Genomic DNA, 18,513 nt, shown 5'->3' on the forward strand with positions numbered 1-18,513 from the left:
TGATAACCAGTACAGTGAAATGCTGCTCTGTTTTTCTTTTGCACCTCCTTTTTCCACTTCCTGGTTTCTTTTGAAAAGTCAGCTGCCAGGATGGTGCAGATGTAGCACGCTTCCCTCTGAGCTGTCTAGATGGCGTTCGATTCCCAACCCCACTAAACTGTGGGTTATGTGTTTCATCAACATATACGCATTCCTTCGATTGGATGTTAAGCTCGTCCCGTCAGCATTAGTTGGTGAACGTTGGAGGCCCTGGTACAATTTTTGAAGAGTGGGTGAGTTATTTCTGACCCATTGAACAAAGTACAGCTAAAGTCAGCCCCCAAATGTTAGCAGCTGATTTGTGAAAGGCTCCCTCACAAGAATGGTCAATTCATTGTGGCCATACTAGTGAGTTTAGTATATCATGAAGTTAGTGTGTGCCAATTGTGAAGTTTGATGTACGGTACATGAACATTTCTCGTCACGAACCATGCAATGAATATCTGGTAAGATGGCGAGAAATACAGGTCTGAAAAAGCCATCACAAATCCCCACATAAAGCAAAATTAAAAGGTGGCAAAGAGGTCCACCAGGAATAATCCACTATCAGAAGTAAAAATCTTGTCTTGACTCCAATGAAGTCCCTACTGTCTGGGGCATGAACCAAGGCTAAAATCCAAAAAGGTGTTATGTATTTCATGTCTCCAAATGTTGATTGCATTTACAGTTCCATTAAAAAAATAAAGGTTTAAAATGTGCCAGTAATTGCATTTCTTGATATTGGACCTTTTGGCCCTACTCTAGGGGGCAGGGCCAAGTGATACTGCTTTCGCACATTTTTGCCACGTCGTGATCATAACTACAGAGTTTGAATTTCTGTACAACCATTCAGGACAAACACCACTGTGCTGTTAAAAAAAACACACACACACACACACACACACACACACACACACACTGGGACAACTTGCTCAATACGTCAGAATATGTTTAATTCAAGAAATATACACATACACGATTGCGCAAAAAGAAAACTCTTCACCACCACCTGTATGTATTACAAAACTAAATAACAGGTGGTTCCACAAATCAGATTTTCCGAGTTATACAAAATAATAATAATAATAATAATAATAAAATAAAAAAACAACCACCAGCAACACACTGGTGGCTTTGCAGAATTGCATCTAAACTGCATTTTACAACAAATTTCTCTTTTACAGATTCTTATTTGCCTCCTTTTCCTGTCCACCCCCATCCCAAATTTACAAAGTGCAACTGACAGCACAATTGCAAGCTGTTATCAATTACATTCTCAAAGATATCATTGCTAGTCCAGACGAACCACACAGAGAGATAGCCCTTCCACATAGACGTCAAAGTTTTTGTCCCGAGTTAAACAAACGTTGATTTTTTCCCGAAGGAATGTGTGTTCACATCCATGTAGCAAAATAAAAATCATGAAAATTACTGACCAACATATGGCAAACTGAAATATATCTTAACAATAAAAAAAGAGGATCAGGGTTTTTGTTGTGTCGCCTCCTTGCGTGCAGCATCCTGCAGCAGTTGGGTGTCCACCTCGTCGGCGGGTAGCTGCACGTAACGCACGACTGAACCGCGAATGAAGCAGTTCTTGACTGACAACTGCATGGCACAGGTCAATAGTTCAGTATATCCTCTCCACACGGAGAGACAGTTTATTACAATTTTACTTCTCTCAAAAAGTGTGCCCTGCAACGGACAAATGAAGATGCCTTATCGATTGATGTGGCTCAAATCTAATGCTCTGCTCACCTGAGTGACCTTCAATAACCACTGATCAGACTGTACACTTGACCACTAAATATACCTCTCTGGGGAAGTTTAAGGATCTCATCGTACCATTCTTTTTGTACATGCAGATGGATCAATCCAAATATGCCACAGGATTGATGCATCGAAGGCCCAGCAAAAATACAATGAATCAACTGGAACAAGCCCAACAGGTTAGTCCTACAAAACTAGAACCGACAAAAGGCATTCAAAACGAGGAGGAAATCCGCATCCTCGTAGCTGAAATAGTGGTGGCGGGGTTGACAGGATTCAGTCACAAGGGTTTCCACAATTTTCCATGGGATTGGAACACTAATCCTAGACACCAATGTCATAATCCAATACAAGCTTACTCGTTCATCAGTAGGAGGGGAAAAAAAGAAAAATATTTTATGAAACCAGCAAAGACTAAAGCTGAAGAACACCACAGATGCAAGGGTGGTAAAACCCCAGAATTACTTTTTTTTTTTTAGAGAATTGATAGAACATCTTACTCCCCCAGTCTTAAGAAAAAGGACATGGGAATTTTTTTTTTTCCAACTCTTGCTTTGCATTTTGCACTATAACGACACTGGGTGCCACCATATTAATCAATGTAACAGTTACTCTGCTCTTAAAGCAGGAGATGGCATGAATATTTTGTCCAGTTAGAGCTAAACAGGTTTTTGGAAATGCCAAGAGAGTGATTTGTGTCCTCCAGTATTCAAGCATATAATTCAATTGAAATTAAAAAAAAAATACACCCGTGCGGGAGTGACGGTCATCTCTGCGAGAAACTAGACTAATTACATAAAACATTTTATGTAGATTGCGCATTTAGCACATCTATTTGACTGCTCGATATTCGAGCATTACATATTTTCAGTTTTGACTGTCAAAGATACGTGCTTCCACGTAATAACAAATGAAATCAATATTAATGTCAGGTACGGTTACGTCTCGTTGATACACGAGATAAAATCTGTTTGGGCTTTCGCACTGAATTTTAAGTGACAAATAAGCTATGCTGCAACATATTCCAGTTCGCACACCCAAACCGAGGTTTTGAAAACTCTGAACCAAGATTTTGGTTCGGGGGATGTTTTAAAAAATTGTGTTTGTACATGTACAAGAGTCCAGTAGCAGCAGTAGGAAGGAGTTTGACTGTGAACTTGAGCATCACGTTGTCCATCATTACTTTCCTACCTAACCATCACATGCTTCCCACTGATTAATTTGCTCTATAGTCAGTTATTGTAGAGTGTCTAACATGCATTCTGTAGAAGTTTGCTTAGTCCTAGTCAATAGAATTGGTCGATTTTGAGGGATGAGATGTTTGACCTGAACCAAAGAACCGAGGTAATCACCCCAACCGAACAGGAAAATAACCAAACCACACATCCTTATTAATAGTGAAATAGCAAATCCAAGAAAAGCTCTCCAATACACCTTATTCCTCGTCCGAGTTCGGAACATCTGAGCATGCGCAGTGCATTTTCAGCCTTAAATTTTGGTCAATTTCTCATCTATCACTAGCTCAAAGTTTCTGAAACTCAGCAATCTGTACTAAAAAATAATTCTCTACAAGGTAAAACCAAAACTAGCCTTCCAGCTGTTAAAATAAAAAAGTGTTGCGGTGTTCCGAACGAGAGCCGAATAGGGTCTATTTCCTGACTTACCACACAGCTGTAGCTGTCTACTGGACAACAATCACCAAATTTATATACTATACTCTCCTCTGCACTAATGCCAACGAGCCCGTCAAATAATGTCCAGTAGGTAGATGGCCAAGAGTCCGTAGAAGTAGGTGGTATAATCACCATCACTCTATGTAGTAGAGTAGGTAGGTACAGTAGCAAATGGCAGACAGACAACTACGACACAAACCAGTTAGTCAGTGGATTTGATGGGTAGATACGTAGGCCTAGCCTTTTTGTTTTCCAATCTCTTATAAAAAGTGCAACAACAACACTGACGACACCACACTACTCACTCTTACTATCCACAGTTCTGTTCGTTCAGTTCAGAATATTCCAGTGGACTCCACTGGACCAACCGATGACTAAGACAACCGATGACTAAGACAACCGATGACTAAGACAATCGATGACTAAGACAATCGATGACTGTGCACTATATGCAGGAATAATGTTTATATGTGTACGATATAAGATAAACGCGGAAGGAAACCGGAAATATCGCAATCGCACATGGCGATTATTTGACGAAGCAGTGCTAAACACCGGAAGTATCAAAAACACAACACCGTAAAAACTTCATATGACTGGACACCTGTCCCGTCGTGTCGGCTGCCAATCAATATTCGTGTCAAAAGAAGGATGGCGTATATCAAAGTGCTGGAAAACAATGGAGATCTCTATTGTTTTTCCAGCACTTTAACGTATATTAAACACATAACGATATGCCATCTGATATTTTTCGATTCTGATAGCTTCTATGACCTAGGCCTATGGCGATTTGCCGATATGGTGGGGACATTTGGCTATGAGTGGGGGTACCTAAAAAGCTATGCTATGGACAGGCAGGCGGGCAGGCAGGCAGATTATATAATAGGAGTCACACCGAGAGTTAACGAATACCAAGCACGAGAACGACCTTTACAAGCATGAGTTCCTGTTACTAGGGTGTTGTGTACTCGGGTCAGGAGGGATTTTTGGCCAACTTTGAAGTCACGTGACGCGAAAACGAAAGCGAATATCAAAAATCCAGCCGGACCAAAAACTAGATATTGTCCCATAGATTCATATGCCACAATCAAATTCAAGATAACTTAAGAAATGTAGGAGGAGACAGATTTTGAAAATCGTCATTTTGCAACTACATGAAGCAGTTTTTGCAAAATTCAGTCACGTGATGTGTACGTATTCGAAGATATCGGTATTCTTTCGAATGGACATGAAAGACAACGTCAGCTGCTATGCAATGACATCATTCACGAACTTTTACCATGCCCAGTAGAGAATATATAGCCTCCTGAAGGTAGGGCAGTTTTTGCAAACTTTGAAGTCACGTGGCGCGAAAACGAAAGCGAAATTCGAAAATCCATCCTGACCAAATTTAGATATTGTCCCATACATTCATATGCCACAATCAAATTCAAGATCGCTTGAGAAATGTAGGAAGAGATAGATTTTGAAAATCGTCATTTTCGCATTTTTTGCCAACTTTGAAGTCATGTGACACGAAAACGAAAGCGAATATCGAAAATCCGGCCTGAGCAAATTTCGATATTGTCCCATAGATTCATATGCTACAATCAAATTCAAGATCGCTTGAGAAATGGCGGAGAAGATAGAATTTGAAAATCATCATTTTCGCAACTTCAAAGGCCTCGTGACCTTGACCTTCGGTGACCTTGAACGTCATACCATCGTGTACGTCTCATCGACCTCTATCAGGATCACTAATGACCAGATCTCCCGCTTCAACTTCATTGTGAACGGACGGACCGTCACCTCTCCTCTCAACACCCACATTATTAGGTCATGCTCGAAGAAATGACCTAAAAAGGCTTTAAAGGCCATAGAAAAAGAAACGAAAAAGAAAAAGACAAGTCTGGAGATGGCAATGGTTCACGAGCGGTATTGGACGATGCAGATTGTTTCAGAAGTCAAGGATGAGACAATGTGATAATTTTTGACCAAGTTATAAAAATGATCAACATGATGTGGTACGAGTGACGGGTTATTCGTTGCAAAATGTCGAAAACCCGGTTTTGTTCAACAAGTTTCAAAATTTGACCTTTGTGAACTTTAAAGGTCAAAGGTCAAGGATTATGACCTTTGGTGCAAAACTTCCTCTGGAACATTCCAAGAACAATATAACGTCATATAGGCGATATGGCATTTCAGACTCCTCGGATTATCCATACTTTGATGAAATCAGCGTAAAAACAAACTTGAAGGGGGCGCCACGGGAAAGGTGTGAGATAGAGCAAAATGGTTTCAAGACTTTAGGTGGGGAATGACCAAGATTATGCATAAAAAAATAGTGTCATCCTAGCTCTCAAAGTTTGGGCGGTCGTACGATTTTTATGTCAAAATTCGCAATTTTCTAAGTTCGTGACCTTGACCTTGGGACGAAAATGGAAAAAAAAATATCGAGCTCCGTGGGGCTATGCAGGTGCCATTGGGCTAACCAAATACCGAAACCCCTGCCAGATTTGATAAACCCCCCCGGGGAAGATGTAAATTGAAATCGGCTACCCCCTAAAAACATGTTTTTTTGGGCGTAGCTCCGCCCATAAAGGGCGCACCATGCCCATTCTCAGGAAACCACAACTAGATCATGACATAAACCTCCCACCCAAATTTTATCGGGATCGGATAAAAACCCACGGAGCTATGCTTGGGACAGACAGACAGACACACCAATAACGAATATAGTGGTCACTTACTGACTCGTGAACCAAAAGCCCTTTTTTGGAGGTTTATGGCCGTTGATGCAGCGTCTGTCGCACTACCTTATTTAACACGTTACATTCGTTGTCTGTGTCCTTTTGTTTTACTAGTATGTGCCTGTACGTGCGTGGCCATATGTGCAAACCCCCCCCCCCCCCCCAAAAAAAAAACTTTCAAACAAACACACAGTCCATTCCTTCGCTCTCGTAAATAACGAATGGATTGGGGCATTGTGTTTATCTCTAAATGCGCATAAGAAATCAAGAAATTATTACAATACAGTAAGTCATCACTATCCGGAAGTGGTGCGTGCCCGTACGGAATGTTCACATGCATTCCACGAATTATCGCTTGCATTGAAGTAACAACTGCTGTGATACTTCCACACACAGAGTTAATTAAAATTAAAATCGAGTTTACCTCCCTGTCTTTGCTTGCCATGACATTCGCTGCCATTGACCATTGCCACTCCTACGCCACGGTAACTCAGGCGCCCTTTCCCCAACGGCCACGCCTACGCAGCAATGTGTCTTGTCATTAGTTTGGTAAATAAATGGCCATAACTTGGGAAGCACTTGTCCGATAAATATCAAACCTTTAAAAGGCACATGCACAGGTCCCCAGCAATATACCTGGCAAGTTTCAATTAGATCGGACCAGTGGTTGTCGAGAAACAGCGGTCACAGACACAGACACACAGACACAGAGATTGCTGGAATTATAGATAGATAACGTCGCTAAAAACAGTAGATTTCCTGTTTGGAATGATTTTCAATTTTGTTTTACTGCCAGACAGGCAGAGTGAAAAGGAATTACCTCACTTGTGTTCCGATTCATGTTCCACATAGTGTTCAAAATATTTGATTCAATTGAAATGAAGTTCCTCGATTGCAGACTGACGTCTCGAGACAGACAAATAAAACTGAACCAGTTGCTTCAACTCGATTTTTGCTTTGTGGGTGTAGGGTAAAAATTATGGTAAAGATAAGAAAAAAAAAAAAGAAGTAGAACGAAAGAACAGGATTAGCACAGGAGAGAGAAGTAAAATAAAAGGCCATCTATGTTTGGATGAATGTTTTTACCATCCATCCACATCATCAACCTAAAAGAATGGTCCACCACCAGCAAGGAAAAGAAAAAAAAGAAAAGACGGCACTCAGTAGAACGCATACCTCCGCCAGGCTGAACAGTTTACCTTTTTTGTATCACACCGATAGGCCGGATCTGCACGTCGACATTAACCAAAATGTAATCAACTTGTTCTTGGCATCTGCCCAACTCATCCACTAAGTTTTTGTCTCAATCCATCCAGAACTTTTTTTTACATATCATGCTATATATATATAGTTTTTGGCCCTATCTTTCAATGGTGAAGAAACACTTAAAAAATTATCGTATTCTGATCCGTATCTTCACCAAAACCCAAATGATTCATCCTTGTCACACACCCAACCTATCCACCAAGTTTTGTCCAGATCTGTCCGTAACTTTTTGAGATGTCCTGCTCACACTCTGACAGACAGGGGTGAAAAACATAACCTCCGTCCACCTTCGGTGGCAGAGGTAATGAATAAGCCATCATACCATGTGCGGATACTTCTCCGGGTCTGTGACGCTGATATCAGTCAGCTTGATGTTCAAATACTGCGCATATCAAGAAACATGCATGTCATTGTACTTTGTCACAACAAACTGGAGAAGTTGCATGAAACTTACATGAGGGAGGAAACAAAACAAAAACGAGATTATTTCAATGAATGCAGATGCTTACTGTATCGTAAACAAAACTATCTAAATATGGCAGTCGCATCCCAATCGAGAATGTCCCCAATGTAGTTTTTGCCGTCCCCCCCCCCCTTTCCCCATAGTCTTGCTGGTGAAGGCTAGATCTACGTCAGAGGAGAGGTAGAACAATGGATGGCATCAACAGCATGTTGATCGAGGTATGCTAACCATCATGGGAATGAAGGAGGAGGTGATGTTTTGGGTGTTAACCCTTTGCTAAGCATTCATCCTCTTTTGCTTCAACAAACGGTTAGCATCCAAAATGTCAGCTTCCCCTTGTGAGATGTTCTGATTCCATCCATTGTATACCAATCAAATTCCTCTGATTCTGATAGCAGGTTTCCAACACCTCACAGGTCTTACTGCTTTAGCAAGTACACCTGTGCACCTGAACCCTTGGATTTAACCCATGGGTTAGGTCTACCACAGGTACACCACAACACGTATGCATGTTCATGCAGAAAAGGTACTTTGGATTGAACCCCAACTTTTGAGAGGTTGTGTGTGTGTGTATTTCTGCAGACGTGTGCGCAGTTGACATCGAAGCTTTGGATGGATTAACCAATCTGTGACAATGTCATTGCAGTAGTCCAGATTAAAAGTGTGAACAATGCATAAACATTTACTCCCACACAACTCACAATCCATGGGTTAGTTTCGACGCTATCTCTGAAGATGTAGTTTGGGGCAATGGTAATCATGCGATCGACAGCCATGCCATCTCACAAACCCAACTAACTAGTCTACCTGCCACCGGAGTCAAATTAAATTTCACGTTAATGGCAAAACTTTTACTTCGGATCTGTATTTGTCAACAATTTAGAAATCACTTTGGTTTATCTGTGCAAACACCAAGTGACAGAAGCCTGGTGTTGGCTTAACAGCTAAGGGGGCTGGCTTAAGATCTTAGAATCCCGAGTCAAAGCCACTGTCCTACCATTGAATCAACACCAGGTGGGTTGACTCAGCAGGTCGGCAAAATGAGTACAGGCTTACTGGAAACGGGGAACTGCATGAGCGGCACAGCCTTGCCCTCAGAAAATGATGCAGCCAAGCAGTCACAGGCTGCATATGAATAAATAAATAACCAAGTGACAGTTCGGTTACAGCACTAAACAGAGATGGAAATTGCCTAAAAACAATTGTTGTGCTGGTTTTTCCAACAATTTATTGAAAACTTCAAATTTGGACGAAGCACACCCGGTTCATAAACTGAGCTTTGCACACCCACGTCATGACCCAAAGGTCAGGGTTGTGTGCTGGAGAATCTGATAAGATTTATATGGGGTCCAACTCGACCATGAACAATTTGCGATGGAAGCAAAACACCGCATAAAAGGTTTTGCTGTTTATAATCATCAACTCCTAGAAACACTGAAAAAAAAACAAAAAAAAGAAGCGTATCATCCCTCTCAGATGAACTTCAATGCTCTGGAGTTCATAATGGCATGCGTACAACACGAGGACATGCTCACGAATCTGTGTGTAGGTCGATTCAAACGCCCACAGGTGTGTACGACAAAAGTGTGCGTGAATGCGTGCACCCGGTGGCTTAATCCCACACGCGGGAGGATAAAAGCATATGTTGTGCAGCAAAACGAACACACCTGGTCGACGGAGTGCAACGTCCCACAGATGCTGAAAAACAAAATCAACAAAAGGTACTTGCATAAAATGGTTTGATTTTGCACATTCTCAATAAAAAATAACTTTTTAAGGTTTGTTTGTTTATTTTAAAATCACCGGTGGTAAGGATGGTCATTTACCTGGAACCGTACTGGATAGAGTGCATACCTCATCCAGGCTTAGTTTACGTTTTGTATCCCACCGATAGGCCGGATCCGGATCCAGAACTGAACCAAAATTGAATCCGCTTGTTCTTGTCAACTACCAAACTCGTCCGCCTCATTTTGTCATCGCTTTGAAGTGTCATGCTCCATATTGTTTTGGCCAAATCTCTCCATTATGAAAAATAACTTGAATATTAATATATATATATATATATATATATATATATATATGTATGTATGTAAATATATCATGGTGGGGGAGGTAAGGGGTATGAAGGAGAATGAGGAGAGTTAGAATGGGAGGGGGGAGGGAGTAAGAGGGATGAATGAGTGTGAGAAGAGTGAGGATCGTTGAGGTGGGTGTGGGAGGTGAGGGGAATGAAGGATAACGAACAGAGTTAGGATTGTGGGGGGGGCAGGGGGGAGTAAGAGGGATGAATGAGTGTGAGAAGAGTGAGGATCATTGAGGTGGGTGTGGGAGGTGAGGGGTATGAAGGATAACGAGGAGAGTTAGGATTGTGGGGGGGGGGGGCAGGGGGGAGTAAGAGGGATGAATGAGTGTGAGAAGAGTGAGGATCATTGAGGTGGGTGTGGGAGGTGAGGGGTATGAAGGATAACGAGGAGAGTTAGGATTGTGGGGGGGGCAGGGGGGAGTAAGAGGGATGAATGAGTGTGAGAAGAGTGAGGATCATTGAGGTGGGTGTGGGAGGTGAGGGGTATGAAGGATAACGAGGAGAGTTAGGATTGTGGGGGGGGCAGGGGGAGTAAGAGGGATGAATGAGTGTGAGAAGAGTGAGGATCATTGAGGTGGGTGTGGGAGGTGAGGGGTATGAAGGATAACGAGGAGAGTTAGGATTGTGGGGGGCAGGGGGAGTAAGAGGGATGAATGAGTGTGAGAAGAGTGAGGATCATTGAGGTGGGTGTGGGAGGTGAGGGGTATGAAGGATAACGAGGAGAGTTAGGATGGGAGGGGGGGGTAAGAGGGATGAATGAGTGTGTGAGAAGAGTGAGGATCGTTGAGGTGGGTGTGGGAGGTGAGGGGTATGAAGTAGTGCGAAGAGAGAGAGAGTCACAACAATCCCAACCTGAGGTCGTTCTTGAGTTCTACAACCACATCTTTACCCACCAGGGACTTGAAGAACGAATAGAAAAGCTAAACAAGAGCAGAGATCAAAACGTTAATGATGTACAAGAGGACAAGTGAGGTGGACAGAAGAAAACAAGCAAGAGGCAAATCCCAAATCCCAAATCCCAAATCCCAAATCCCAAATCCCACATCCTCATTTCATGTCTTGTTCAAGTCACGAGAGAAATCACTCATGTACGATCAGACCCCCAACAAGTGTGGCCTGCTGGAGAATTGTCCTGGTCATTGGGGGTTATACACGGGGTTGTGCTGGTTAAGCTGTTGCATTGGATTGTGACAGTAACCAGAATAACACAGTGTGGTTAACAAGCAGCTGTTAGTTTAAAAAACACGGCAACCTAATTCATCGTTGTGCGTTTCTCTGTGAGGAGAGAACTCACACGTAACTCGGTTACACAAGAAAAAGGACAAACATGATTCCACAATTCCCAATCAAAACAATTATAAAAGCTGCACTGAGTCTGGGTACTGTACTGTACTGTACGTACTGTACGCTTTATCACGAACGTGCTGAAACGTGCACCGGTGTAAAAACACAAATCAAAAGACTGCACAGCAAAGGTAGAAGAAAAAACAACAACTGTAATGGGCTGAGAGAGGGTTCAAACACCATGAAGGGATGAAACGTGTGAAGAAAACTACTCACCATGTTGGAAACGGCGCGAAACTCCCGGATCTCGCGAGACTGCTTTGTTGTTGTTGTTGTTGTTGTTGTTGTTGTTGTTGTTGTTGTTGTTGTTGTTGTTGTTGTTGTTTAAATGTTTAAATACCCATGATAAATATCGATCGTATCGACATTTATCACAACCGTAAATCCTGAACCGCGTATCGAAACTCCTTAATCCAATGAAACATTCTAGAATTTCGATAAATTTGTTTCCTTTACAAACGGATGAATTTCTGGGTTTTATCACATTTTGTTGACGAGAGAACTCAAAATTTACTTTTCCCGCTTCATTTACTTTAGAAACAGCACGAAACAAACAAAAAAAAAACAACCCCCAAGATCGATTCGAACGAAATAAAATGATTTGTTTTGTTTTTTTTTACACACTGCAAGCAAACAGCGATTGGGACATTAAACGTGGTGATGAAAGATGTTAAGAGCAGGACAAGATGAAGCACTCATCCGAACTCCCACACAAAACGGTGAAGGCCGCTCTGGGGGGTGGAAGGTCCACATTTCGGTGAGTAACTTCTCCGTCACTCTCCATGGCCCTTGTGTCACTCGACGGTCACATTGAGGGTCTTCCTTCTCTTTTTACTTGTTACTATGAAGGGAACATCAATTTAAAGGTCGAATTTTTCTTTCTCGCTGCTTTCCTGTGTAAATGAATGTGATTAACCGCATTCTGAGTGAAATGTTTTTTATTTTTACCTCAGCGACGATGCCGCCGCAATGACGGTGTTTGTGTAACAAGAAAGGAATTAAAAATAACAAAACAAAACCATTGGGTATAAACTAAAACGTGCACATCTCCTCAGGCTGTTGACTTGTCACGTGGTGATGTTTATTATTTTTTATTTATTTAATTTCAATATTTTCGCGGAGCGAGCGCTGCTCATAGACGGCCTTCTTCTTCTTCTTCTTCTTCTTCTTCTTCTTCTTCTTCTTCTTCTTCTTCTTCTTCTTCTACCTTAATCTCGAGGACTCGGCTCTTGTATATACAAGATCCGGATCTCCTTAAATACTGAGCACATGTACACATCCTCACATAGACGGTGCCTTGTGAGAGCGTCTATCATGAACTTTTAAATTTATCCGGACATTTGCTTTAAAGTTTCGAAAAGTTCACGTTACTATTTAAAGATTATTCCATTTATCGTATTGTAATTTCGTAAATACATTATTTATTTCGTAAATACCCGATATATCGTAAATACGTAAAGACATTATGACGCGTTTCGCTATTGGCTTAATCAAGGCACGTGACGAAATATCGGAAGTTGTTGTTTTAAAAAAATTTTTTTTAAATATATATTTTTTTTTAGCCGACAAAATCTTTAGAACGCTGCTCGTGGACACATTTGTCCTTGTTTTTTTGAGGGGAGGGATGGGTTAGGGGTCAGAGGTTAAAATATATGGCAATAGTCTATAGTAGCCGAAACCCCGTCACAGACTGATTCCGTTCATTCAACCACCCTCACCAGCTCACCCACACTCGAGGGACATGGACTGGACAGGGCGTGCTTGCCCCACCTACTCATCCCCCGCTCCAGCCCCGCCTCTTCACTCCCCGCCCCCCCGTCTCTTGATTCCTCGCCCTACTTGCCCTCGCCCCCCTATCAACCCCCTCACACTCAACCCCGCCCCATCCCCCCCCGTCTCCCACTTTCAATTTGCTCACCCCCGCCCAAAAACTTGCTTACCTTGCCCCCCGCCTCTTCACTCCCTGCCCCCGTCTCTTCATCCCCCCGACCCCGCCTCTTCACTCTTCACCCCCGTCTCAACGAAAAGTGTTTATTCTGCTTCAGAGTTGAAGGTTGACTATTGCCACTATGTGCGATGCACTCTTACGGGTACAAAGTTTCTTTCAGTCCAGGTCACAGTACCGAGAAAAACGTGACGCGACCACGAGGAGGAGCACAAAATTGGTCCTTCAGTATTAATATATAGATTCCCCTTTCTTTTGTATTCGTATTTATAGTCAAGGCGAGGGGTGAAAAAATTGTTCAGATTGTGATAAAAGCATGAATCTTTGCACAAATGTTCAACACAACATTTTTCGAAACGTTTTCAGGGGTGGAGCCAATGTGAACTGCATATAGCATAGCAAGTCGCTAGGCAATATATTTTCCTAAGCAACCAGCACATAGGATGACTGTGGACCAATTTTATTAAACTAGTACGTGCCCGTAAAAAAAAAAAATAATAATAATAAATAAATAAACCACACAGGCCATTTCTTCGCTCTCACGTGCCCGTACGTGCGTGACCCGGAAGTTCGATATTCTTCGCAGTTCCAATTATTCGCACTTTATTTTTAATACCCAATTATTCAATTAGCGCCAACGTATTTTACCTTTTCGCAATGTCGTGGCAAGGAAAAACAAAAAGAGAAGAGAAGAGAGAGAAAAAATTTACTTCCTGGTTCGGAGCACTCTGATGATACCAGCACTCTGATGTTCCCGAAATTTATACACCGTCTAATATGAAAACGATCATAACTTGGGCCATTGTGTTTATCTATAAATGCACATAAGAAATCGAGAAATTATTAGAATACATGAAGTCATCACTCTCCGGAAGCCCGTACGTTGTAACCCGTAATGGGGAACGCGGCTGAGCTTCCCTTCCCCATCGGCCACACCCACGCAACAACGTGTCTTGTCATTGGTTTGGTAAATAAATGGCCATAACTTGGGAAGCACTTGTCCGATTAATATCAAACCTTAAAAAGGCACATCCTCAAGTCCCCAGCAATATACCTGGCAAGTTTCAATTAGATCGGACCAGCGGTTGTCGAGAAACAGCGGTCTCACACACACACACACACACACACACACACACACACACACACACACACACACACACACACACACACACACACACACACACACACACACACACACACACACACACACACACACACACACACACACACACACACACATTGCTGGAATTATAGATAGATGATTATGATGTATTTTAATATCTACAACTTCAATTTTCAGATAAACATCAATTTGGAGCAATTGTCAACAACACAAGGCTTAATTTCAGTTGCTAGGCAACATATTTTCCTTAGCAACCAGCACAAAAGATGCCTGCAGACCAATTTTACTTGTCAATTACAACACATTTTATTATCTATAACTTTACCCATCATATTTACATCACTCCAGAGCAATTGTCAACTGCAAAAGGCTTAAAATGGTTGCTCGGCAACATATTTTCCTTAGCAACCAGTATATAGGATGTCTGCATTCTAATTTTTCAAAATAATCATCATGTATGTTAATATCTAAAATTTTACTCCTTATGCTAACATTACTCTGGAGCAATTGTTCACTGCAGAAGGCTTCATAACCTTTGCTTGGCAACATATTTCCCTGTTTGTATCACCATCTGAGCATTCCCCTCTCGCATATTTTTGCCTATTTGTAGAGGAAAATTCTAAAAAAAAAAAAAAACAATGAATGCATGCTCCTGTTGATTATTTATTCAATCATATCCCTGAATTTTGTTTTTTTTCTGTGCAGGTATGTATAGCTTCTATTTGGTGGTGGAAGATGTGGTAATGGTCAACTAACCTACCCTGCATGCTTAAAAATGGCAAGCCCCTTGCCTTCAGATACCCTGACAACTGACTGGTCTAAATGTGTCCTTTTGTCAGGTAGACAGCAAAGAACAATTGACATGTCTCACTGATGCAGGTTATAAAACCATAGCTGAGAACATCCTTCAATTTAATGAACTCCACTGCATGCCAGTACAAATAGATGTCACACGATTGGACCATGGAAATGGTGTGGAGTCCACATTTAAGGAACAGAATGCAAAGTGGCATAAATCCTGTTACTTGAAGTTTGGTAAAAGTAAACTGGAACGTGCCAAGGAGCGGAGGCGCAAATCTTATGAAGAAGCAACAACTTCTAAGCGGATTTTCACACGAAGCAATACTGGAGAAGCACATACCTACATACCTGTAGACAGCAAAAGTCCTGTGTGCTTCTTTTGTTCCAAACCGGAAACAAATGAGAAACTTCATGAAGTCTCCACATTTCAAGTAGATTTCCGTGTGCGGAAGTGTGCACATGAGCTCCAAGATGAGGATCTTCTGGCAAAATTAAGTGCAGGAGACCTTATTGCCCTTGAGGCAAAGTATCATACAAGATGCCTCATGAACTTGTACAACAGAGCACGTGGAATAGTCCCGCAGGAGCCAGGTACCTCAAGTGATCAAACATGCAAAGGCATCGCATGAGCTGATATCCTACATAGAGGAGAGGAGACAAGATGAGGACATTAAGGTGTTCACGCTTGCTGATCTTACCAAGCTATACACCGAAAGGCTGGATCAGCTTGGAGTGGCTGTTACCTCACGAGTAAATAGTACGCACCTTAAAGACCGAATTTTCATGCATCTCCCAGGTATGAAAGCCTACAAGGAAGGGAGGGATGTGTTCATGGCCTATGAGGATGATGTCGGCACTGTCCTGCGACAAGGATATCAGACTGATCGAGATGAACAGTGTCATGATGACTCAAATTGCCGCTACGATCCGACGTGACATTTTTACGCAAAAGGTAAAATTCTCAGGGTCGTTTGACCAGACCAGTCAAGTGGAATCAGTGCTGCAGTCGCTTTTGTCAGTAGTCAGCATGCTCATCAATGGGTTAAATATTAAGGATCAAACAAGCAACACAAACCTCAGTCAACCAGTGCTCACCATTGCTCAGCTGTTTGTGTTCAGCTGCATCAAGAGGCGCCGGGACTATGGGAAAGTACCGCAAGTTTATCACAGCAAAGATCGGGAGACGCCACGACCAGTCCACTTGGGAAGTTAGGAAGCTTCTATTCATACGCAAAGGGCGTCAGATGTCAGCCCTTCCTCCCACCAAGGCTGCCCTACAGCAACATATCAGGAGGGCAGTATTGCAAGGTGGGCACTACTGGGGGCATACTACCATGCCGTATCGCCAGTTATCCTCTCCTGCTGAGTGGGGATGGACTTGCCCAGAACAGTGGAAGCCCCTGTGGACAAATTTGCCAGAAGCCAGTGAGTGCATCCTGCCCAGAGCTGCTGAAGTGTGCATGTAGGAGCAGGTGTAGAGACTGCAAATGTGCACGAGCGCACTTACAATGCACTGTTTACTGCACATGCAGGAGAGATTGTGACAATGCTTAAAGCTATGGCGAAGGTCCAAAGAAATTCCAAGGTGACAACATAATTGACAGTTGCTAGTTGCGAGTTGCTGGTTGCTACCGTGAATGTATTGTGTAGCAACAATGTTTTGATTTGATGTATGGTGTAAAATACCATTGCTTTCATTATATTTCCAGGAAGAAGGTCTTCTTTTGATAACAAGACTCTTATGTTTAAGTTGAGTTAATGAGTTAAGTGAATCCCGTGTTCACAGGTAGTCTTCTATGTGTACTCAGATGGTTGCCATGGTAAATAGGTTGCTAAGCAACTAAATATTTAATGTTTTGTTACTTTTTGATAACAATTATGACAACCTGTATAGATTATTTACCCAAAAACATTCCTCTTCTGTAGGCCATTAGGCAATGTGAAGTAGAAGCATCATTTACAAATAGAGGATAAATATATACACAGACAGTTGGTATTGTTTATCCATTACCTAGCAACAAAACAAATGCTAATTTGTTTTGTGGTGACACTAATTATTGTGTTGTTTTGTTTTCTGATGACACTAACTGTAATGTCGTGGCAGAGGTGCAAGCAGGCAGACACGAGCCGGAGGGTAACACAACTCCGCTTTATTGCCTCGAGCGAGAGGGTGGGCGTCGGATGCCCGTAGCTCCCGCTTTATTACGTACTCGATGCACTCTACAGGCACACGACCTACAGGACACTGCTAATGACAGCACATGCTGCTTCTGACGCTACTGGTGCTACAAGTCCCTAGTGGGCGAGTCGTGACATATGAAGCCACAACCACGTGACCACCACCAACCGTGACTCGGGCTCCGCCCATATAGTACACGCTACGCCCATACACGACACTAATTGTCTTTATAACATGTCTACTGATAGTTCTGATGTTCTGTAACATAGCACCAACCTTTCTGAATGTAGGAAATAGGCTTAAAAAGCCCGTTGCTAGGGTAAATTTGTTCCCTAGCAACCGTTGCTAAGGAACATGCTGTATTCAATGGCTCCACCCTTGAAAATAAACAGTATGGGTTGAAGAATAATTGTGCCAAGTCTCATGCTTTTATCACTTACTGAGCAATTCTAGCTGTATTTTGCACCCATCACCTAGACTAATTGAGACTTGTGGTGTTCATAGATATCTCACACACACACACACACACACACACACACACACACACACACACACACACACACACACACACACACACACACACACACACGAATGTACACAACACAAGCCAAAACGTTCAGTCTTTGCAGTTCATTTACATAATCGAGATTACATCCACATCAATCTTCTCTCGCATTCCTTACTCGCACAACCTTGGCAGGCTTTTCTGTCTTCAGTCTTACATTTACAAAATACCACCATACACAACACCATCACTTTCAATGACTATATCATTTTATTTACTATACTGACAACTTTTTCAGAGTGTACAGGTCACCACCGATCTTCTCTGAGTCATCCATGGAAGACCGAGACTGAAAAAAAGGACTTGTAAAATCTCCACAACGTATCCTTTAATCGCAAGCATCAATTTTACAGCTTCTATTGATACAAACAAAACTACAAGGGCACTCGGTAGAGTGCATAACTCCGCCCTGTAATGCCTGATCCATGAGAACATATCGGGCCCAATACTTTTTTGAAATATCATGCTATACATAGTACTATATAGTTTTTGGCCCTATCTCTCAATGGTGAAAGATCACTTTAAAAATTAAGTAATTCTCGTATCCAGATCTG

General features: G+C 42.1%; 1 protein-coding gene and 1 long non-coding RNA gene across 4 annotated transcripts; one reads left to right on the top strand and one right to left on the bottom strand.

The window, feature by feature from the left end:
- Nucleotides 1–950: 950 nt before the first annotated feature.
- On the bottom strand, nt 951–16,335 carry LSM2 (LSM2 homolog, U6 small nuclear RNA and mRNA degradation associated). Of its 2 annotated transcripts, none has more exons than XM_085855816.1 (5): nt 16,311–16,335; nt 10,855–10,922; nt 9,587–9,617; nt 7,779–7,838; nt 951–1,626 (listed from the first exon to the last, which is right to left on the bottom strand). In XM_085855816.1, exons 1-5 carry the CDS (start codon nt 16,311–16,313, stop codon nt 1,501–1,503), a joined length of 288 nt encoding a protein of 95 aa, XP_085711942.1. In that variant the 5' UTR covers nt 16,314–16,335; the 3' UTR covers nt 951–1,500. The 2 variants fall into 2 exon arrangements, with proteins under 2 accessions (XP_085711942.1, XP_085711941.1); XM_085855815.1 differs by lacking the exon at nt 16,311–16,335 and adding an exon at nt 15,564–15,793.
- On the top strand, nt 11,575–17,803 carry LOC147013183 (uncharacterized). 2 transcript variants are annotated; one of them, XR_015051424.1, is made up of 2 exons: nt 11,575–12,103; nt 15,120–17,803. It is a non-coding gene; the product is annotated as an uncharacterized LOC147013183 (long non-coding RNA). The 2 variants fall into 2 exon arrangements; XR_015051425.1 differs by lacking the exon at nt 11,575–12,103 and adding an exon at nt 12,117–12,212.
- Nucleotides 17,804–18,513: the final 710 nt, after the last annotated feature.

This window comes from Eptatretus burgeri, chromosome 14 (assembly GCF_056783735.1).
Source record: "Eptatretus burgeri isolate ZD-2024b chromosome 14, Ebu_testis_v1, whole genome shotgun sequence".
NCBI lineage: Eukaryota > Metazoa > Chordata > Myxini > Myxiniformes > Myxinidae > Eptatretus > Eptatretus burgeri.

Excerpts from the sequence above, each read along its gene's own strand:
- LSM2 (XM_085855815.1), bottom strand. The coding sequence starts at position 15,641 with ATGTGGAGACTTCATGAAGTTTCTCATTTGTTTCCGGTTTGGAACAAA. Across the intron at positions 9,618-10,854 it reads GAACTCAAGAACGACCTCAG|CATCTGTGGGACGTTGCACT; the intron begins GTTGGGATTGTT and ends TTTGTTTTTCAG. Across the intron at positions 1,627-7,778 it reads CGGAGAAGTATCCGCACATG|TTGTCAGTCAAGAACTGCTT; the intron begins GTATGATGGCTT and ends TGTGCCATGCAG.